This window comes from Danio aesculapii, chromosome 19 (genome assembly GCF_903798145.1).
Source record: "Danio aesculapii chromosome 19, fDanAes4.1, whole genome shotgun sequence".
Classification (NCBI taxonomy): domain Eukaryota; kingdom Metazoa; phylum Chordata; class Actinopteri; order Cypriniformes; family Danionidae; genus Danio; species Danio aesculapii.
In genome coordinates this window covers 38899086-38921537 of record NC_079453.1, presented here as the reverse complement: position 1 = coordinate 38921537, position 22452 = coordinate 38899086, and the positions used below count along the sequence as shown (strand labels likewise).

Sequence of the window (22452 nt, the reverse complement as noted above, 5' to 3'; positions counted from 1 at the left end):
GCCTTCAGTGATTTCCTGAAGATAAATACCAAAAAAAAACACAACTGGAATAACAACAGCAGTCACGAACGTCTGATCTCATATGAAGCATGAAATCGCAATGACATATGATGACATGTGCAGGTGCTGTAGTGCTGTCCCATTTCTTAGGTGTAACTTTTGAAGCCCTTCCCCTTCACACCTGTTTTTCAGGGCCAAGGGGAAGGGGTAGTGGTACAAAAATAAAATTGGGATTGGGCCAAAGTGTGATATACCAGTGGTTGTCAATTCCAGGCCAGCACCCCATAACTACAATAGTATCTTGATGCAGCTTTGATTATGCATGCTGAAAAGTCTCGGACTTGCAATGTCAGAAACGATGCATGGTGTTGGGTGTGCGCATTAAAAAGCATTGCATGCAGCTCAGCTTGCAACTGCACCAGGTCTGCATCTAGAACCCTCTCAAGAAGTCTGCTTTTTGCATGCCTCTTTTGCATGCCTCTCTTATTAAACATTTAATTAAACCTGATTTAGTTAAGCAGTTTTTTAAAAGAGAGTTCCATGCATGAACTGTGTTCTGATTGATAGGGTCCCAACACATTATTTATAGCTCCCTACCTCTCCTTCATTTCTCCCTACCTTATCAACAAAAATTATATCCTTTTATTTTTACTTTTAGAACAGGGATGCCCAAACTTTTTCTTATAACGGGCCAAACACCAAACTTGATTGAGGGATGTGGGCCGAATATATACCAAACTGAATATATCACATCGAATAACATTAAATTTGTCATGGGTAATATCCTAATTTATTCCCTAATATTTGAAAATAACATGGAAACGTAGCTTTAAATTATATTAATTAATGCAGTAAAATTTTAACATGTTATAATGAACTTATTGTTACAGTAAAAACATAAACAATCTCATTTATACCACAATGGAGTTCAGTGCTGAAAATATGAGTTGACCTTTGCTCAATGTGTTGAGCATTGCTTTTTGTCATGGGACATTTTTTACATTTTAAAAATCTGATTCATTTACAATATTAATTGAAACATTTAATTTCAGTAGACTTTTGAAATAACTATCTCTGTCAAAGGCATTCACCCCAACCACATCCTCATCATTCTCCCTCTCTTTTCAGATAGGATGGTGGGCCAAATCAAATGAGTTTGGGCATCTCTGCTTTAGAACATTCATTATGGATAACGTCTTCACAAACAGATGACACTTACTAGAGAAACATGCACACAGTGTGAAAATATACCTCTAAATAATTACACATATGTCTCACTAAAATGCTTTTTAGTGAAACATTTACACTCTCTTCAAAATGGAAATGGAATGTGGATTTTGGATTCTACAGAATATGTGATAAGAGAAACATACAAAATGTGCAGGCGCAAGGACTGCAATCGAGAAACACTGAAATATAGTAAATTATGTACAATATAAATCTAATGGCACAATCAAATCACAAGTGGATGACACTAAATCAAGTTGTAACCAGGTCTCAAGTGTTTTGAGCTTATCTACTTTCTACTATTTCCAAAGGTAGTCAAAGCTCCAAATGACCTTCTGCTGACCCAGCACATGATTGATATGGGATGTTTTTAGAAAGCACGCCAAACAAGATGTTTATACTTTGCTTTGTTGTGGCAAAACACAATGATTATGATTAAAATCGTAGTAGACATCTTAGTGCTTTTTATTCACTTGCTTGTTATCAACAGCAAGGTTTGTTTGATTCTCAGGAAAAGCAAGAACTGTATGGAGTCAATCTAGGGCCATATATATTTGCAACATTGATATTGAGTAAAAAATCGTGGAAAATAATGCAAATCTCAAAAAAAAAAAAAAAATTGCGGAGGGAAAATTGAGTTTTGAGATATAAAAAAAGAAATTTTGCAAACAAAAATAAAGAACTGCAAAGAAAAATCAAATAATTGGAAAAAAATTAAATATATGCAATGTTTTCAAAATATTCATATATTTGCTAAATATTTTTTCCAGTACTGCCTTTACAAATCCTCTCAAGTCAATTTCAATGCTCATTTTTATTTGTGAGTTTTACTGTTTCACGATCTAAACGGCCCCTTAAAGGATTGAGGTATTTTACTTAGTCTCAATTAGATTTATGACAGCGATTCATGGCTGATTTCCTGTGACTCCGCCCTCCTGTCAAATCAGGGCCAGAAAGTGAAACGCACAGAATGTGATGCAAAAAGAAGACAGCATCGCAAACTCACGGTTGACTGAAAAGCAAATCAAAATAAGCATTGCAATTGACTTCAGAGGTTTGGTAAAGGCAGTACTGGAAAAATTCTTTTTAGCAAATATATGTATAGTTTTAAAAAATTGCAAATATAATTATTTTTTTTACAGAACTTGATTTTTATTTGTAGTTCTTCATTTTTTTTTAGCAAAATTCCTTTTTATTTTTCAAAACTCGATTTTCCCTTTGTGATTTTTTTGGAGATTTGCATTATTTAACATTTTTTTTGCTCAATACTTTATTTTTTGTTTGCAAAACTTTCTTTTATATTGCAAGTACATATGACCCTAGATTGACTCCATAGAACTGATCAAATGTGTACATTCAATAAAATATACAGTAACTAACTATACAAAAAGCATCTGCCAAATGCAGAAATATGAATAGAATAAAATACAAGAAACATGACTCTAATGATTTCAAACCAACAGGGTTTCTTCTAAATAATGAAAGAGACTGACAGTGGTAATTAAGACACAATAACAGGACACAAAGCATAACGAGCTTATTCTTGGATGAGTGACAGTGACATCATTTCACAAGTTTGGCATGTTGCGTAATGGCTGCCTAATTATACCCTCTCACCTCACTCCATGTTCCTAGCACCTACACCCACTGCATGTGCGTTTACTGGTGTGTGTGTGTGTGTGTGTGTGTGTGTGTGTGTGTGTGTGTGTGTGTGTGTGTGTGTGTGTGTGTGTGTGTGTGTGTGTGTGTGTGTGTGTGTGTGTGTGAACCTTGCACCTGCACCTCTTGCTCATCTAACACTGTAAAACATTTACACTCCACCCTAACTCAGAAATAAACCAGCCACCCCTGATCAGAAGAATAAAAGGAAATATATTTTAAGAGTCTATGAAAGCTTTTAGTCCATGTCTATTTGATCTGAAATAATGTAAAATGCTAGTGCAGTGGTTGTCAATTGATTAGACTTTACAGTAAGATGAAACCCTGTACATAATGTCTTTAAAATCAAACAGTGAAACCTCCGCCGCTCACTTGTGATCAGATCAGTGAAATGCATGTTAATTCCAGGGGGAAATGGTCCTGTGAGGAGGCTTTTTTAACTTCCTGTTTTAGTAAAAAATAACATGGGAAATAACTGCCATTGCACACCATTTACAAACTTTCAGAGACTGAGAAAAGTGATACAGGCTAGATCTACCTCTTGTCATCCTCCACCTGAACCCCTATGGAATGCACCTCTCTCAGTGCTTTCCCTTCAGGGTCTGAGTCGGACAATGTCTCTGAGCTGTCCACCTGAAAAACACACAAGGAGACATTTAATACAATACTGCACAGGGGAGAGAGAATTCACTATGTTTGAATCTCTCCAGAGATAGTCTCTTCTTATACCTGCACTGCGATAGAGGGTCTCCACTTCCTCCCTCGACCTTCTTGTTTAAACTCTTCTCCAACAGTCAGAGCTTTAGCTAGGGACATACTGTTTTGAGGCAGAGAAGCAGATTTTCCCAGACTGCCTCCAACCCGGTCTCTGGATCCCCTGGGTCCCTCTAGCAGGTTATCAGCCGAGCTGCTGTGTTTCGGTTTCATTGGCCCAGGTCCACTATGATAGGCGATGCTCTGAAGGGCCCTGCCATTCAGACTCTCTGCGGAGTTGCTGCTCTGTCTGACCCGTGCTGTGCCTCCACCAAGGTAGTGTCCACCTCTAGACGTACGGCCCCCACTGTTCTCCGTCAGGTCCACTGAGTTACTGTGCTGTCTGGGACGGACCAGAGCTGGTTGTCCTGTACTCTGGAAGTAAGCGTCCTGGGTGGATTCAGTGCTGCTCTGAGCGGTCACAGAGATCATTGGTTTGGACATTCGTGGGGGAAGAGGAGGAGGTCCTTTCCTATATGGGAACACTAGAACAAGCAAGATAGAAAGGATTTGCTTAGTCTGTTAGATATTTACATTAGATGTCGCCTACGCTATTGTTGTATATTGAAAGGAATGCGTCATTAGAGCCGCCATTTTAGTACAGGGTAGCGCTCCTTTGAAATGAATGTGGGACGAAGGTGCAGTGGAGGACTTTGCTAAAGTCCAGCATTTTCACATTGCTTTAGTCTTGACTAGTGCGGTAATGACATTTGTCCTGGGAGCACTGTACAAATGTGGCGGCGCTATTGACGCATGCTTAGGGTCCGTAGGTGATATCTAGTGTATATATCTATGGTTACTGAGAAGTAACATTTATTTAAAACATTTAAAACGGTAGTTCAGTCAAAACATTCAGCACAGGAAGAATTAAACAAGATTTTTCCTTTGTGCTATCTTTCCACTGAAAGGAAAACATTATTAAGGAAGACAAAGAGGATGGTGGGGATGCAAGGGTTTACAACATCACAGTGAATTCAGGACCCCAGTTAAAAATTGCTGGTCTGTTGAATGTTGAGACTAGCATAGGATTCTGGTTGATGTTCTCCAGTATGGAAATTAGGAGTGCTGAGGTACACGAGCATGACTATGCTGTTCCACCAGCTTGACCAGCCCTACAACACCTCTAAACATCTTAAAATAGCCTAGACAGACACTGAATTGTTGCTGGTATATCTGTATGTTGCAACTGAAGTCTCAAGCACTACACGGTAAAACCCAACAGTCAACTTTATCAAATGAAATGAGTGTAGTTAACTCAAAATTTACTGAAAGTTTCCTCAAACGGTTTGAGTTGACATAACTTATTGGGTTTTACAGTACTCAGTTGGTTTGAGTTCTTCATTTATGGGGTTTTACTGTGCTCAAATTGCTTCATTTACTCAAATGGATTAAGTTCACAGTACTCATTTGGTTTAGTTTTTGAATGGTTTGTTGGAATTGGTTTCCTCAAACGGTTTGCGTTACCTTAACCTTTTGGGTTTTAAAGTGTAGGTTTCCTAGGTCAAACCTGTTTGCAGACCAATTAAAAAACACCTAGACAAGCAAGTGGCACTATTATCAATTAAAACCCACCCAACGTCCATCCCAGCCCCCCAAAAATATGCAAATGTACTTTTTATATAAATAACGGGTACAGTATATGAAATCTGATAATGTACATTTTTACTTTATATCTTCAAACTCGAATATTACCCTTAAAAAGGATTAGATTTATAAAATAGCATTGGTAACATCTGCTATCTCACACACACATTCACTACCCCTTGTAGCAGAGAAATGAAATTCAGTGGGACACACTTGGAGATTAAAGGAGTTTTTAAAAAGCATGCCTAAGCCCTCCTTCCATCTCTCTTGTCGTCTCCTCATCCCTCTCTCTTAAAAAACACTCACACTCCCGTGTGTGTCATAAGTGTTGCCTTGGGAAACTGCAGATGGATGCTTTTGACACTTCACAAGGGCTTTAATAAATCTCCTGTGAGATTCTCTACTCTAAACGAGAGAATAAGGGACAATGCTGGGTGGGGGTGGGGGAGGGGGGATGAGAGTCAGCCAAAAGATACAAAGAAAGAATGAAATGTGATTGCAATTATAACCATGCAGAATTAATTTTTAAACAGATTTTGGCTTTTTTCCTCTCTTTGGATTATGTCATATCAGTTCTTTTTTGTATTACATTGATGAGATTAACGCTGCCACCACAATCTTGACTACAACCCAAGGGATAGTCAAGGAGACAGACGTGTCTCATGAGCTTTTTGAGCATTTTAAAATGTTTACGACGCAACATTTGTTTACAGTGTTAAATTACTTAGAGCGAAGAGATAGAAGGGAAACTGTTTTGATCTAAATCCTTTGGCTGAAGCGTGTTTCTCCAGCAATTCCTATGAGACTGATTCAAAAACTCATTAAGTCACTAATCTAATCCCTTAGGCAGCATGGAGACTATGTACGTATACCCACACATACATTAACACATGCTGATGACTCACCTGCTTCGCCCTTCATGCTCCCTTGTGGGACCGACATGGAGAAGACAGACAGGCAGTCATCATCCTGGGAGCATCCGGCTTGGATTGCTCGTACATAGCTGTGACTGCGTGTGCGGAAACATCCAGGTAGATCCAGTGCCTCCACAGCCTGTGATTCCATCTCTCCAAACAGGTTCAGAGTGTCACTTAGCTAACAACGAAAAATAAACATCAGGCATCAATTCAATTTGAGGTCCAGATGTTTCCAGATATAACCCAGAATGTTCAGGTAATAAATAACATTTTTAATGTAACAGCTGAATGTGATCGCACATGTCTGACCAGACAAGGTGTGTGCTCTTGTGGCTTGATAAATACATTCATGTAAAACACCCTAAAAACAACCTGGATGTACCCTAGCAGCCACCTACAACCAGCAATACACCCTATCATTCACTAAAACACTTAAGACACAACCTAGTTATGCCCTTATGACAACATAGAACGCCTTAACAACTAACTAGGTGTGCACAACCAACTAGCAAACGTCCAATCAGCCACCAGAATGCTGACATTATCTAGTTATGCCCTAGTTTTCATCTAATTATTTCCCAATAACCACATCGAACTCCCTAACAGCAAGCAAGCCATGCCCTACCAACTACCAGGATGGACCACCAGAACACACAAGACACCAACTAGTTATGACCTTATAACAACATAGAATTCCTTAACAACTAACCAGTTATGCCCTACCAAATAGCAATACATCCTATCAGCCACCAGAATGCTCAAGACATTATCTAGTTATGCCCAAGTTACCATCTAATTATGTCCCAATTACCACATCGAACTCCCTAACAGCAAGCAAGCAATTTCCTACCAACTACCAGGATGGACCACCAGAACACACAAGACACCCTTGTAATCATCTAGAAATGCTTAAATATTACCTAGTTGTGCCATACTAACAGAGCATATCAATCCAAGTCACCACATATGCCCTATATAAAGCATAGGGGTGTCTAAACCTGCTCAGATCCAACCATAATTAAACACTCCAGAACCGGCTAATAAAGGTCTTCAGACTCAATGACCCAAATCCAAATGGCATAGTTTATGTTCACTTTGAGTGTCATGGAACTTAACACTGCTTCTGAGCATGTGTGTCCGTTATGTCCACAAGACTGTAGGGAAGGGATCTCCTACCCTGCTCATGGTGAACTACTTTCTTGCAGACTTGAGTTACAACCATGCTTCAACACTGAGTTTGATGTAAGACTCTGTAAGACGGTGTCTCACTAGAAGCAGGACTGGAGACCCATGCTGTAGAAAGTGTCATTCATTATATTAGCTTTCAGAACTTCTGCCAAGTTCACACTTAGATGACGGCAGATTTACCTCACAAAAGTACACACTCAAAGCAAAGGTCCTGGATGCCATTTCGGGAATAGGCAAAACTTCCTGTAAACTTCCAGGAATGTGTGTTGGAGCTATTTGTAACTACGCTTTGCAGGGCAGTGGCATTCAATGAGCATGATTGGACACCCCTGCCTTAGAAATACAACAAAACCACTCTAGCAACTACAAGAAAACTTACTTTATTATGCCCTAGCAATCACCTATCGGACACCCCTACCTTAGCAATACAACCAAACCACTCTAGCAATTATCTAAACCTCACTTTGTTATGCCCTAGCAATAACCCAGAACCCCCTAGCAACTACCTAGTAATGAAGCTAGCAGGACAGCCTAACAGTAACCAGAACATCTAAACCATCTAGAGTAGTTACGCCAAAGTCTCTTTAAGGAAAGTCATTTCACTCGGCGGCCATCTTTGAAAAGCCTCTCGGGCAGTATGGTTGGGCATTCTGTTTACATAGGGAAACATCAAACTCTCCAAAACTGCTTGCCAAATTTACGATTGAATTTTGTATCAGGAATCACCAATACGATTAAACAACAACTGTCTCTTTAGTTTCATTTCTAAATGTTTAAATCACACAAAATCTGCAGAAACTCACATCTGGTCCGAGCTCCTCCCCCTCCATCAGCGATCGATGATTGGTTCCTGTACTAGTAGGCGGGGCTTCATTCACCATATTGACTGTTACACTTTTTCCCATTCAAAACTATACAAGTGACATGTCTTGTGTATTCTATAGTCTTTGGTCACACATAACCAATCAGCCAATCAACAGTCAAATAACTTGAATAACTCAAGATGAATATTATGTGAACTATTATGTGAACTATGTATAGTTTGAGTGTGTAATACCTGAGCGCTGGTCAGAGAGCGAGTGTAGCTGCGGGAGCGAGCATGACCTTTAGGTGTGGTTCGACTGTTTGGGTAGGCATCTGTACACTGTTTACATGAATACCTGAGGAGAAGAGAACACCATTAAAGCTCCAGCTGATACCTCTCATTTAAACTTGCCATTAAAATAAAACACACACTATACTTCTATTCTTGCTATACTTCTATAATGTAGCAGTACAATTATATACTATAAATATACATTACAGTACAATGTCCTACGCTTTAATATAATTAATGATCTTCAAAACAAAAATGCAAATGGTCACAGAGTCAGGAAAAGACAAAAAACTTAAAATCAATTGACGACTGACTTGGATGTGGTGGAGGAGCGTTGATCCATGCTGACGGAGCGACGGAAGGCTTCTCTCTGGGCAATGAGGGCTGATTTTGGTGAGGCTTTGGGGCTGGTGTCTGAGTCAACACTGTCATCATCCCCCATGGCCTTAATGTAGCTGCCACTGCGCATACGTCTGCAGGGAATCTCTCCACCGCTGTCGGATGGACCACCACCACACCAGTCATCTGAGGGCACCTGCAAGAGATCAACAGAACATAGACCCTGGTTTTTATTAGGATGAAGTTGTTCTATAGTAACACAAGAAGCTTTCTTTGGGGTCAGATGAGCTGCCGTTTAGAGGCTCATCTTTAAACAGTTATGCCCAATCCCAATTCTATTTTTTACCCCAACAGGGTATATGCAGGGATCCTAAAGGTAATTTCAATACCTTTTTAAGACTTTAAAGACCTTCCTAGAATATTTTAAGACCTCATCGTCACTTCAATTTCTAATCAGTATCAAACCTTTAACTTCATAAACAGTTGTTAATAAACAGTGGTAGTTAAATAAATCAATTGAGCAGAACCATGCAAAAGAACTCAGATAAGCTTGAAAGAATAAATGAGGGCTTTAATTTTCTCATAATTGATTTATCAACTTTTAATACTTTAAACTTTACCCCTAAGAGATGGGACACCACTACAACACCTGCACCTGTCATCATATGTCATCGCAAGCATGTACTTCATATGAGATTGATGAAATACTTCATAGTTATTTCAGTTGCATTATTTTTTGGTATTTACCTTTAGTAAATCGTGGAAGGCAACAACATGATAATATAATGCACCAATAAGATCATAACTCTGGCCATATTCATCACTATGGCCATAGATCATCACTGTGGCCATATTCATCTATATAAAAACTACATTACCATTATACCAGACACTTCCCTTGGTGTGGTCCTAAAAAATCTCTGTTTCAAGGGCTATCTTGCCCTACGCCTTCAAGTTAAAGAAAATTGGGACACCCCTACCCCTTCACGTGAATGCACAAAATGAGGGGTAGGGTTAAGGGCTAAGGGGTAGAATTGGTATTGGGCCTGACAGTTGTATTGAACTGAACAGAACCATATTTTAACTAACTAGAACTACACTAGCATTTATCGCTATTCCTGATATATTTCATATAATAGTCAAAATTTGAAGTGATTTGATCCTCATCTTTTATAAAAGTTGTACTAAAGCTATTAAACAACACCAATTCTTGTCTAAGGAAAATCTTTGAAAACTTTCTTGATCCACTTCAAATGTTGACTGTTCCACAAGGTGACTGTTCCACAAAGTTCAACCAAAGTTCCACTAGAATCATGCTTTCGTATCTGACTTTTGGTATTTCCCTGATCATTATGGTGATGTGTTTTTAACAGTCTACATTGTGTAAAAAAATGTTATATAATTAAGGGTGATTTGACAAGAAGTCAAAATGGAGTGGAGAAACTGTGTGGAGTTTGCATGTTCTCCCTGTGTGTTCACGTGGGGTTTTTTAAGGTGCTACGACTTCCCCCGGAGTACAAAGACATGTGCTATAGGTGAATTGGGTAAGCTAAATTGTCTGTAGTGTATGTGTGTATGTCCTGGTGCACCAGGTTAGGAATTGAGTGCTGGGCTAACAACCCCCCCTCATAAAAACTAGATGTTACGAAACACCAATATAGTGTGGGCCTGGAAGTATATACCAATATCAATGGCCCTGGAAGTAAGAAAGTATATTTTAGACACTATCTGAAGATTCTTTGGATTGGTTGAATAAATTGGCTGTAGATGATTAATAAACTGAATCACTTGTTTTGTTCTTAATGATTTTTAAATAGGCCAGCTTGAATGAATGACTCACTCTATTTGACCAAATCAGATTAATGAATTATTCAGTTACTCACATTAAAGGGTTAGCTCATCACAATAAAACCTGTCATCATTTACTCACCCTTATTCCAAATCAAGCCGTGGCATCTATATATACCTGACATTGGTATCATATCCGAAAAAAAAACTCTTATTATAGCTGTGGATTTCTGGCCACAACATGACCAGAGGGAACCCAGAGTTGAACTGAGAGCAGCTGAGTAAAATGAATTCTGATTGGCTGATGGGCATGAAAGGCACCAGCTGTACATTTAGAGTTGTCATCAGACTCAAGAGCTGCCCCTCGGGTGGGGCATGAACAGAGCACAGATGTGGGATAGCAGGTTATGGAGGGGAGAAGCAAGATTATTTATTTTCATGAACTCAGCTCTCCAGAGCCATATCCTTTTTTGATAGCATTGCTGTGTATCATTGTGTTTTTTTGACACCACACTTATCCGGAATGTGGAGCATGTGCTCTCTGTCATATTTTGTGCACACAAAATCTAAAATGCTGTATTACAAGCTGCACAACAACTATAAGGTGTCTAGACATTTAATAACAGAACCAATAACTCAAGTCACGGCAAGGAGAGACGAGCACAGATCCAGTATTGTTTATGTTTGACAAGAGGATGTTCCCTCTTAATAATTGTTTCTGTCCTTGCAGTTTAACAGTGTATTATTCCTTTGTTTTTCATTTTTTAGGGATACAGCATTATTGTAAGAATATCAAGGAATAGCAAATTGTTATTTCATGCAAATACTGCCATGTCTACACTCAAATACGTAGACAATATAAAACTAAATCTGTGTGTCAGGGTGTACACATATTCATACTGCAATCTTTGAGTTCAGTATGTATGTTTCATTTGAGTGTACAGTGCATCCGGAAAGTATTCATATCGCTTCACTTCTTCCACATTTTTTTATGGTACAGCCTTATTCCAAAATGGATTAAATTCATTTATTTCCTTAAAATTCTACACACAATACCCCATAATGACAATGTGAATAAAGATTTTATGAAATTGCTGCAAATGTATTAAAAACAAAAAATCGGAATAATCACATGTACATAAGTATTCACAGCCTTTGCCGTGAAGCTCTAAATTGAGCTCAGATACATTCTCTTTTCACTGATCTTTCTTGAGATGTTCCAGCAGCTTAATTAGACTTCACCTGTGGCAAATTCAGTTGATTGGACATGATTTAAAAAGGCATACACCTGTCTATATAAGGTGCCAGGGTTGACAGTGCATGTCAAAGCACAAATCAAACATAAGGACAAAGGAATTGTCTGTAGACCTCCGAGACAGGATTGTCTTGAGGCACAAGGCTGGGGAGAATTACAGATAATTTTCTGCTCCTCTGAAAGTTCTAATGAGCACAGTGGCCTCCATCATCCATAAGTGGAAGATGTTTGAAACTACCAGGATTCTTTCTAGAGCTGGCTGGCCATTTAAGTTGAGTGATCAGGGGAGAAGGGCCTTAGTCAGGGAGGTGATCAATAACCACATGGTCACTCTGTCTGAGCTCCAGCATTCTACTGTAGAGAGAGGAGAACCTTACAGAAGGACAACCATCTGTGCAGCAATCCATCAATCAGGCCGGTATGGTAGAGTGGCCAGATGGAAGCCACTGCCTGCCTGGAATTTGTCAAAAGGCATCTGAAGGACTCTCAGACCATAAGAAACAAAATTCTCTGGCCTGATGAGACTAAAATTTTACTCTTTGGAGTGAATGCCAGGCGTTACGTTTGGAGAAAACCAGGCACCACTCATCACCAGGCTAATACCATCCCTAGAGTGAAGCATGTTGGTGGCAGCATCATGCTGTGGGGATGTTTTTCAGCAGCAGGAACCATAGGACTAGTCAGGATAGAGGGAAAGATGAATGCAGCAATGTACAGAGACTAAATGAAAACCTGCTTCAGAGTGCTCTTGACCTCAGACTGGGACGACGGTTCCTCTTCCAGCAGGACATTGACCCAAAGCACACTGCCAAAATATCAATGGAGTGGCTTCACAACAACTCGGTAAATGTCCTGAAGTGGCCCAGCCAGAGCCCAGACCTATATCCTATTGAACATCTCTGGAGAGATCCGAAAATGGCTGTACACAGTTGCTTCCCATACTTGACAGAGCTTGAGAGGTACTGCAAAGAGGAATGAGCAAAAATTCCCAAAGACAGGTGTGCCAAGCTTGTGGCATCATATTCAAAAAGAATTGAGGCTGTAATTGTTTTTTGTTTTTAATAAATTAGCAGCAATTGAAAAAAAATCTTTTTTCACATTGTCATTATGGGCTATTGTGTGTAGAATTCTGAAGAAATAAATGAATTTAATCCATTTTGGAATAAGGCTGTAACAAAGTCAAGCGCTATGAATACTTTCCAGATGCAGTGTATATCACGCTTTAAACAGAGCCTTTCTGTGATTTCTGTGAACTCCACCTATGTGCCTACTCTTACTTATGGATGTGAGTCTTGCGCACTTTCTAGCAGCAGGAACAACAGATTGCTGGCAAAGGAGATGTGGTACTTTGGAAAGTCACTACCAAAACACGTAGAGACCGGGTAAGGAACCAGAACATCAGGACAAACCAACTAGTCCACTGACTGATATAATTGACAGGCATAAGATGAGGTGGTTCGGTCATGTTGTCAGGATGAAAAACCATAGGATACCAAAGCAGAGGCAAGAAACCAAGAAAGACGTTCAAGAGGTAGGCCTTGAATAAAATTTATGGACTCACTTAACCTAGCAATTCAATAGAGGGGAATAGACCCAAACTGTGCCAGAACAGTAGCAGCAGAAAGAAAAAGGTGCCGGAAACTTTGTTTAGCCTCTACCCCGCAAGGAAGAAGAGACCAGAAATAAGTAAATAAGTAATAACAATGAATGCTGAATGTTTGGATATGGTCTAACAGTTTGCTGTATATGTGCTTCAGTTCAAACACTAGTGGAACGTAAAATAAACCTAAATGAACTAAAAGCAAGTGCGGCAGTGAAAATAAGATGCGCCTCAACAGAGAGCTTAATAATTCCTACTTCTTCTCACCCCTTTTAAGTGATACCGGATGATAATCTCACCACCAAATGACCAAGGGGAGATGCACTTCCACTAAAGATAAGAAATGCCTTATCTATCAATTGACCAGTCAATGGGGTATTTAAAGGTCATCTCTTTCAAAGGGTGATGCGACTTGATATCTGTATCCATCTCTGTTTCTCTTGGCTTCGCCCCATTCTATCCTCCTTCCAATACACACATGCACTTGTGTACACACCTATTCAAACATCATTTCAAATTAGAAGCTCGACTGGCCTCCTCTGGAGAAGCTGATCATCGATTTTTTTCTAATGCTTGGTTTTAGCATCTCTACTGTTGTCTTTATCTTTTCTCAGACCTCCATTTTGTTCTGCTAATATCTGAAAGTAATGTCGCTGTATTAATGTCATACAGATTTTCTAACAAAATGTTAGTATAATTGGTCACCTCCTGACCATTATAATGGAATAGTTCACTGAAATATACATATAGAATAAATTGCAGGCCAGTGAATCATTTATTTATATGATAATTTAATTTAAAAGGACAGTTCACACCGAAATAGCAATTTAGTATTCATTAACCCTTATGTCATTATGTGGGCCAAAAAATGAAAGAAACAAAAAGAAAAAAGCCAAGAATGTCCTTGTCTTCTTTTAAGGGTGATCTATTATTTTATTATGACAGACTCACCCATCCCCTACCCACAAACACAAACTATCCTTCTTGGCAACCAGTGTTATTGTTCTCATCCTCCTGTTTTTCCCCCCTACAGCCCCTGGAATTCGTTCTCATTATATCGACACATCTCCCTTCCCTCTGCTCCCCTGCTAATTGCGACACAGATCAGCTGACTTGTAACAGAGGATTCGTCTGGTTCATCCCGTGTCTTCAGATCAGATCCCATCAAAAAACTGCTCTCCCGCGATGAGCCCCCTGACTGTGCTGGAGCCCACAGCTGGGCTTCTTCCTCCCTAGAGGCTGATGGAAGCTGATTCAGCTGCTTTGCCTTCAGCTATATCACTGTAAGACCTCACGCAGCTTCCTCTGGACCAGTTGCTCTTCATCATGGAACAAAGAATGAGCGCATATGCAGGCTGGGGGTTCATCCGGATGTCAGAAGCTACTGCAGCTTTCTAAGTCACACTATAGTCAAACAACTCTTGTGCAAAAACTCACTGCCCACTTAATTAGGTACACCTTGCTTGTACCAGGTTGTCATACTTCGCCTTCAGAACTGCCTGAGCTCTTTCTGGCGTAAATTCAGCAAGGTGCTGGAAACATTTCTTAGAGATATTTCCATAGGCATTTTAGGTACATGTTGATATGATAGAATCAGAGTTCCTGCAGATTTGTCAGATACACATCCATAATGTGAATCTACAATTCCACCACATCCCAAAGGTGCTCCACAGATCTCACTGGAGGCTATTTACAGTAAGTATAGTGAACTCACTGTCATTCATTCATATTCTTTTCAGCTTATTCCCTTTATTCATCAGGGGTCTCCACAGCGGAATGAACCGCCAACTTATTCAGCATATGTTTTACACAGCAGATGCCCTTACAGCTGCAACCCATCACTGGGAAACACCCATACACTCTCATTCACACATACACTACGGACAGCTTAGCTTACCCAATTCACTTATAGTGCGTGTGTTTGGACTGAGGGGGAAACCAGAGCACCCGGAGGAAACCCACATAAATAACCCATGGAGATAACATGCAAACTCCACACAGACATGCCAACTGACCCAGCCGAGGCTCGAACTAGCGACCTTCTTACTGTAAGGTGACGGCGCTATGTACTCACTGTCATGTTTAACAAATCAGTTTGAAATGATCTCAGCTTTGTGATATTGTATTATATCTGGCTGGAACTAGCTGTCACAAGAGGAGTCTTACGCTGGAATACACAGTGCGCTTTCAAACTCAAACTGTACAAGAAGATTCAGAGCGATGTGAAGCCAGAGCTCAAGTGTCATGTGCACAAACTATACAGTCCAATTGGTCACTCGTCACACCTCCTTCTTCCTTCTCATTTAATGTTGGTTGGCAAATAATCATATGAGGTATTTATGCACATAATAGGAAGGAGTGTGAATCTCAGGTGGAAGGGAAGTGGTTGGTTCCCGTGAACCAGGAAGTGTCTAATTTTTTGTGCAGGTGCAGTTCACCTGGCTCCCAATTAGGAGTGGTTAATCGCCTCTTCAACTCCACCATACACTGCACAAACACAAAAGAGTTAGGATGGGGTATATGCACACAAACTATTAATTTCAGCCAGCCGGTGAACTGTCTTTCCATTATAAAATCGCCACGTTTAAGGTCTGATTTCTTTAAAAATCAGTGATCTTCACTTCCTGATAGATATACGATATAAAGTGGGTCTTAGATCCGACAAGAAGCACTGCATTAAATTCCATTTTCCCCCACTATGTGTTAAAAATTTAACTTTTTTATTTTATTTTACCCCAGTATTTTTAATGGAGCTTCTGCACTAACCTACTGATGGCGCTAGAGGTTACACATATCTTTCATGTCGTGTTACGCTTGAACAATTAAATTAATGCTTAAGTCTATTTAACTGATTGTATTGAAATTACATAACAACATCAATGCTGAAAAAGGAACCCAAATCAGTCACATTAGGCTTTCACTGGAAGTTTATCATTGGCTAAAAACACTAGCTGTACATACAGTTGAAGTCAGAATTATTAGCTCCCCTTTGAATTTTTTTTCTTTTTTAAATGTTTTCCAAATGATGTTTCACAGTATGTCTGATAATATTTTTTTCTTCTGGAGAAAGTCTTATTTGTTTTATTTCGGCTACAATAAAAGCAGTTTTTTATTTTTTTGAAATCCATTTAAAGGTCAAAATTATTAGCCCCTTTAAGCATTTTTCCCCCCCGATAGTCTACAGAACAAACCACTGATATACAATAACTTGCCTAATTACCCTAACCTGCCTAGTTAGGCTAATTAACCTAGTTAAGCCTTTAAATGTCACTTTAAGCTGTATAGAAGTTTCATGAAAAATATCTAGTCAAATATTATTTACTGTCATCATGGCAAAGATAAAATAAATCAGTTATTAGAGATAATTTATTAAAACTATTATGTTTAGAAATGTGTTGAAAAAAATATTTTCTCAGTTAAACAGAAATTGGGAAAAAAAATTAACCCCATTAAGCTAAAAATTTGACCAAAGTTGTAGTGTATGCCCAGCCAGATCCTAATCAACCTTCTCCCAGTAACCAATTGTGCAATTTTATTGAGCACATGCTAATTGTAGACTCAGAATCTTAGATGACAGACCGGTGTGCTCCTCTGCTGCTGTAGCTCATCTGCTTTATGTGTTGTATGTTCAGAGATGCTTTTCCATAGACCTCAGTTTCCCAGGTAACTGGTTTCAATCTATTCTTCTCTAACCTCAGACACAGAGACTGACAATTTTCAGACTGTAAACCCTGGAGATGATTGGGTGTAAAAATACCAGTAGATCAACTCCTGTCTGACTGGCACCAACATTGCATTAAAAGTAACTTAAATCACATTTCTTTCCCATTCTGGTGCTCATTCTGAACTTCAGCAGATCATCTTGATCATGTCTAAATGCCTAAGTTGAGTTGCTGCCATTTGACTGGTTACAGCTTTTGCTTTAGAAAAAGCGGAAATCTAAAATCCAATGTTTGATTATTAGCTGGTTTAGTTCAGCACATCAGCACTGTTTTGAACATAGCTGTCATTGTTTAGGACAATTAATAGCATTTCTATTTGTAATTAATTACTCTCAAATAATATTGGCTGTGACAGTGTTCAGGCAGATGTGTGCTATACTGAGTGGGAGTGTATGAAAGTTGATTGGTTGTCTCGCTGTGACAAATTGGCTAAACAATAGCGGCGACTGACCAAATGTGTTTGTATCATGGTAAAGCTGATGTTCTGTGTAATTGGGGTTTGCAAGTGCTAATATTACAGGAAGTTAAATTAGTGTCAGGGCGAAACCTCTATCCACGTTCTTGTCGCCCTGGGCAACAATAACAGAGAATGCACATAACACTTGGTAATGTCCGTCAGAAAGCATTGACTTTTCTTTCTCTCCCACTCAAGAGCCCGGGGACAGAGTTGCTATAAGATGGGCTGCACCTGATGCTTATTGTGCTTTACTAGTCTTCTTTGAGCACCAGGTGTTTGAAGTTTGGGCATGATACGACATAACATTGCTACAACAATAATTATAACTGCAAGGCCACAAGCTACTGGACATAGCTCTTCCCCTACACAGCCAGACAATGACTTTGGCTACAGTGGAAGAAGACAAGACCAGAACTCAGGAATCATTATTCTGTATGTGTTTAAAAGAAGTCTAATGGCCCACTGTGTGGTACAGTACGGTACAGGTCGGTACGGGTTACCTTTATCAGGCTTGTGTTTCCACTGCTAAAAGGGTACCAACAGAAAAAGTTTCAGTCAACGTCATTCTCGCTTGAAAAAATGTCTACAGTAAAGCTGTACGGGTCGTTCACATATCATATAAGAAGCACTTCTCACAAAGCAGATGCTTTATGCACATACTTGTGTATAAATGTTCATTACATGTTTTGATTATAACTGCAGATCAATGAAATACAGATATATGCAGATCAATGATCAATGAAAGCCACTTTACAACATTATCTTCATCATCAAACTAGGCAAAGACTAAAGTGTGATTTAGTTTGGCTTATACAGTGCATGTAAATGCAAATGTTTATCAGAAGCTTCTTCAGCAACATAGGGTTCCTTCAGTGCATTCATCACCCATTCAGACAGCAACTTTGTTATGAAGTACAATTTTTTTATGCAAATATACACTGACTTTGGTCACACAGCCAAATGGGTAAAGCAGTTCCTTGATGCCTTTTACACACTGTAAACCCCACTGTTATTATTACTAAAGATATTAAGTTAATATAACTTGTCATTAGGTAAAATACCAAGTTTTGGCATCAAAACTTAAACAGGTGTGTTTAACTTCCTCATTAGGCAGTAAATATTTAATTAATATTTTAAGGTGTGTGAACTTAACATTTTAATTTCTTTAAATGATTCACCATGTCTCTGTTTAAAATGATTGGTTGCGCTTGAAATTCTCCCTTGACAACCGCGCTGATTGGTCGATATATGCTATATGACACAAGGTGGTCATTTTGCTTGTGATGCTGAATTTTGCTGAACTGCAGCAGGACAGAGGCACTACCTGAACCCATCTGAAGAAAGACAAAAGTTAAATTAGTAAGTAGATATTTAAATGCTTATATACATTTTTCCTAATTGATAAACATATAGGGGCTTCACGGTGGCTTAGTGGTTAGCACTGTCGCCTCACAGCAAGAACTTCACTGGTTCGAACCCCAGCTGGGTTAGTTGACATTTCTGTGTGGACTTTGCATGTTCTCCCCGTGTTGGCGTGGGTTTCCATCCGGGTGCTCCGGTTTCCCTCACAAGTCCAAAGACATGCACTATAGGTGAATTGGGTAAGCTAAATTGTATGGTGTGTATGTTATGGTCCTCCAGGTTTAAGCGTTGGGCTAATGACTCACCTGGTAAAAATTTGATGTTACAAAAGACCAACATGATGCGGCTAAATATCAACTTTGATATAAACCGCCATGGGAGTAAGTAAAGAATATAAAAGCTGAAAATATTGAAACTCTAGTCTATTAGCCATTTTAAGTTATCTGTACTTAAACATTTAAGTTAATTCAATGAAAATACCACAATTGGTCAACTCAATTAATTCAGCTGTCAATTTCCCATTACTCCAACGAACTGAGGGAATCCCTTTCCTCAAATCATTTGAGTAGTTTCAACTTATTAGGGTTTACAGTGTATAATGTAAATAGTAATAATAACAACATTTCTTTATAATATGCAGTATATCTTAAAAATATATTGAACAATTGTTAAAAAAAAAGTAGGTGAAAAATTTCTATTCAGGACTCCCACTGATGTGCTAAAAAACAGGATGCACACATCCTGCACAGAAAGACCTTACTGTATGAGAGGTGCTTATCTGTGTATCAGTGTTGTAACTGAAAAGGAGCATAACCTCTAAGGGTTAGGGTCAATCTAAGGCTATATATTACAATATAGTTGCATTTCTGTAAACTCAATTCAATTAATAGCTTGTATACTGTATCATGACTACATGGAAAAAGTATTTTAAATATACCAAAAATATTGCTAAATAAAATAAAAAATGTAAGCCTTCTACTTTCTAGCAACTTTATTTAAGCTGTTATTCATGTTTCTGTCTACATCCCCTCAAATAAATTATGAAAAAATATTACCTCAAACAATGTATTTTGTGATAGCACAAAATAAACAATAGAGCATAATATGAAATGATATTTTTGTCCATACGGCATATACATTGTCATATTACCAAACTATGGTTCCTTCCTGTTACCTCATAAAGATAACCATATGCTGACACTCGGTGGGAAGTGTCTGAGAGTGCATTGGAGAACAATTATCCTCATTTAACCTGTTGTCATGTCAACTAGTTTCCTTCCCCAATTGCGTGTGTCCACAAATAAGTATTTGTAGTATCATAAATCTGTTCACAGTGGTTGAGTCTTACAGCACAGCAGTGTATGTGTGAGAGAAGAGAAAGACAGAAAGGAAAACATTAATTGAGTCCAATTACAGTATGTGCTGTTCATTCATCAAAGAAACAGCAAGACTTACAGCGCAGCTCTGGACAGAACTTTCAATTGTTGATGTTTATCATTTTTCATTTGGTTTTGAAAGCTGTTTTTAACAGCACATAATTCTGGTGACATATTATAAATCATCTTAAGTAAAGCTAAACCTTTACTTTCAAAAAGTACTGTGGTGCAGTTAGAGATGGTGTCAGGCCACATTTACGCATGGTATGCCTTTTTGTCAATCCGACTACAAATGGATTACACTAATTATAGGCCCAAATGGGGTCTAAAATGTTTTGAGCTTGTCCACTTCAGACTAACAGAGGCGGTTGAAAATGCATTTGATCAGATTGCAATCATAATGTAAACGCTCCTGTGGTCAAATGTGTTTGAAAAGCCGCAAAACACCCCCTACTCTCAGCCAAATAACCAAACACATGATAGTTCTGGATTACATGGATTACAACCGAAATTGTAGCTGCTATCCACATCCTTTTTATGTGGCTGCTTTCCAACCTGCTCGCAAGCCATGCAACATTGTAGTACTTGTGAGTCACACACTGAGTGCTTCTAATAATGTGATGTATAATATCTGAACACAATTGGCCACAAGACAAATTAAAACACTTTAAAATACCAGGTGGAAATCATAATGCATCTTACCACTTGTGATGGGATCACTGATAATGTGTAGCTAAACGCAAGGCAGAAACAGGGCCAGATAGTAATACCATGATATTTTGATATACACCATAGTACTGAATGTTTAGCATATTGAGAGAAAAAAAGAGTAGCTCCACAAGCATGTTTTAGTTGCATTATCTATATCATAACTTTATTGTGTTTTAGTTAACCCTTTACTTGAACGAGTGTTCATAAGACTGTCATGAAACATTTATAATCATGGCATGACACATCTTTTGAATATGAATGAGATTTTATGCATGCATATGACAACTGTTAATAAGTGTCATTCAGTTTGAGATGTCTTTGTTATGACAACTTTTGACACAATTATAATTGCCTCATGACAATCATGTTGATGACAGATTTATGACACGTATTGTTGCATTGGTAATGTTAGGTTGTCATGACAAAGACATCTCAAACAATGTCATCTATTCATTTAAAATTGACAACTGAGTAGAGATGTGACTCATGATTCAATATGATTCACAATGCTAATCTCACGCTATGATTTAGTCATGATTTTTTAACAAAATTATTAACAAACTTAAGGTGAAGAGCCCTTTCAGTTTTTCTTAAATGCTGCACGTTTTTCTAAATAATATATTTTCTGCCATAAATAAATTGCTCTTTTAAAAACAAAAAGAATCATACAAACTAAAGAAGAGTCATTAATATAAACAAACTGAAACTGTGACTTTGCTGGGATTTTACATTTTAAAAAGAAAATATCAGCATATCTATGTTTTTTGGCATAAGCTGAAAACGTTTTTTTATGCCAAAATAAAACTCTGGGGACTGAGGAGACTCACTGCACTGTAAAAAATGGAGGGTTCCACACAATTCATTCATGTTGTCCCAACACAAATTGATTAAGTTAAATTAACACTTTTAACAAATTTATGTGGATTGAACATAAAAAAAATTTAAGCTGCAAGCAGCGATGAAAGGGACCTCGCACCACCTTGGGCTCACCACCTGGTGGCCTCAGGATGACAGAGAACAGCGGACAATAATATTTTAAGCTGATATATTAAAAAAAATCTGAGAAAATCACAGATTTATGCCAAACTTCCTTCTGTCAGCAAGTTTTAGGTTGATTAGACATTGTGAGGCTGAGTTATAAAACAAAATTCCTTCTGTCAGCAGGTGGCGCTATGACTGTGACTCAATATTGGCATGTAGATGTCTTCAGGAGAGGAATCTTTTCAACCATGTAAAGTTTCAGGCAGGTCAGACATTGTGTGGTTGAGTTTTAAGTACTACCTGTTCCATGGCGAAACACTGAGGTTTGTCAGGCCGCCTTGGACATGCCCTTCGGCGAAAACTCTAGATCTTCACAATATATCATTGCTAGAGCTTTCAGATAACACCACTCAAATTTGGTACTGATACGATAAAAT

General features: G+C 38.6%; 1 protein-coding gene across 1 annotated transcript in view; it reads right to left on the bottom strand.

Annotated features, from left to right (window-relative positions):
• dlgap3 (discs, large (Drosophila) homolog-associated protein 3) overlaps positions 1–22452 on the bottom strand; it is a 299829-nt gene that overhangs the window by 5087 nt on the left and 272290 nt on the right. Inside the window, exons 5-9 of the mRNA XM_056479735.1 lie at positions 8739–8959; positions 8386–8488; positions 6129–6318; positions 3616–4124; positions 3425–3519 (exon numbers count right to left, since the gene is read on the bottom strand). Of these exons, the coding sequence (XP_056335710.1) occupies positions 3425–3519; positions 3616–4124; positions 6129–6318; positions 8386–8488; positions 8739–8959 (1118 nt within the window). The remainder of the gene's footprint in view (positions 1–3424; positions 3520–3615; positions 4125–6128; positions 6319–8385; positions 8489–8738; positions 8960–22452) is intronic.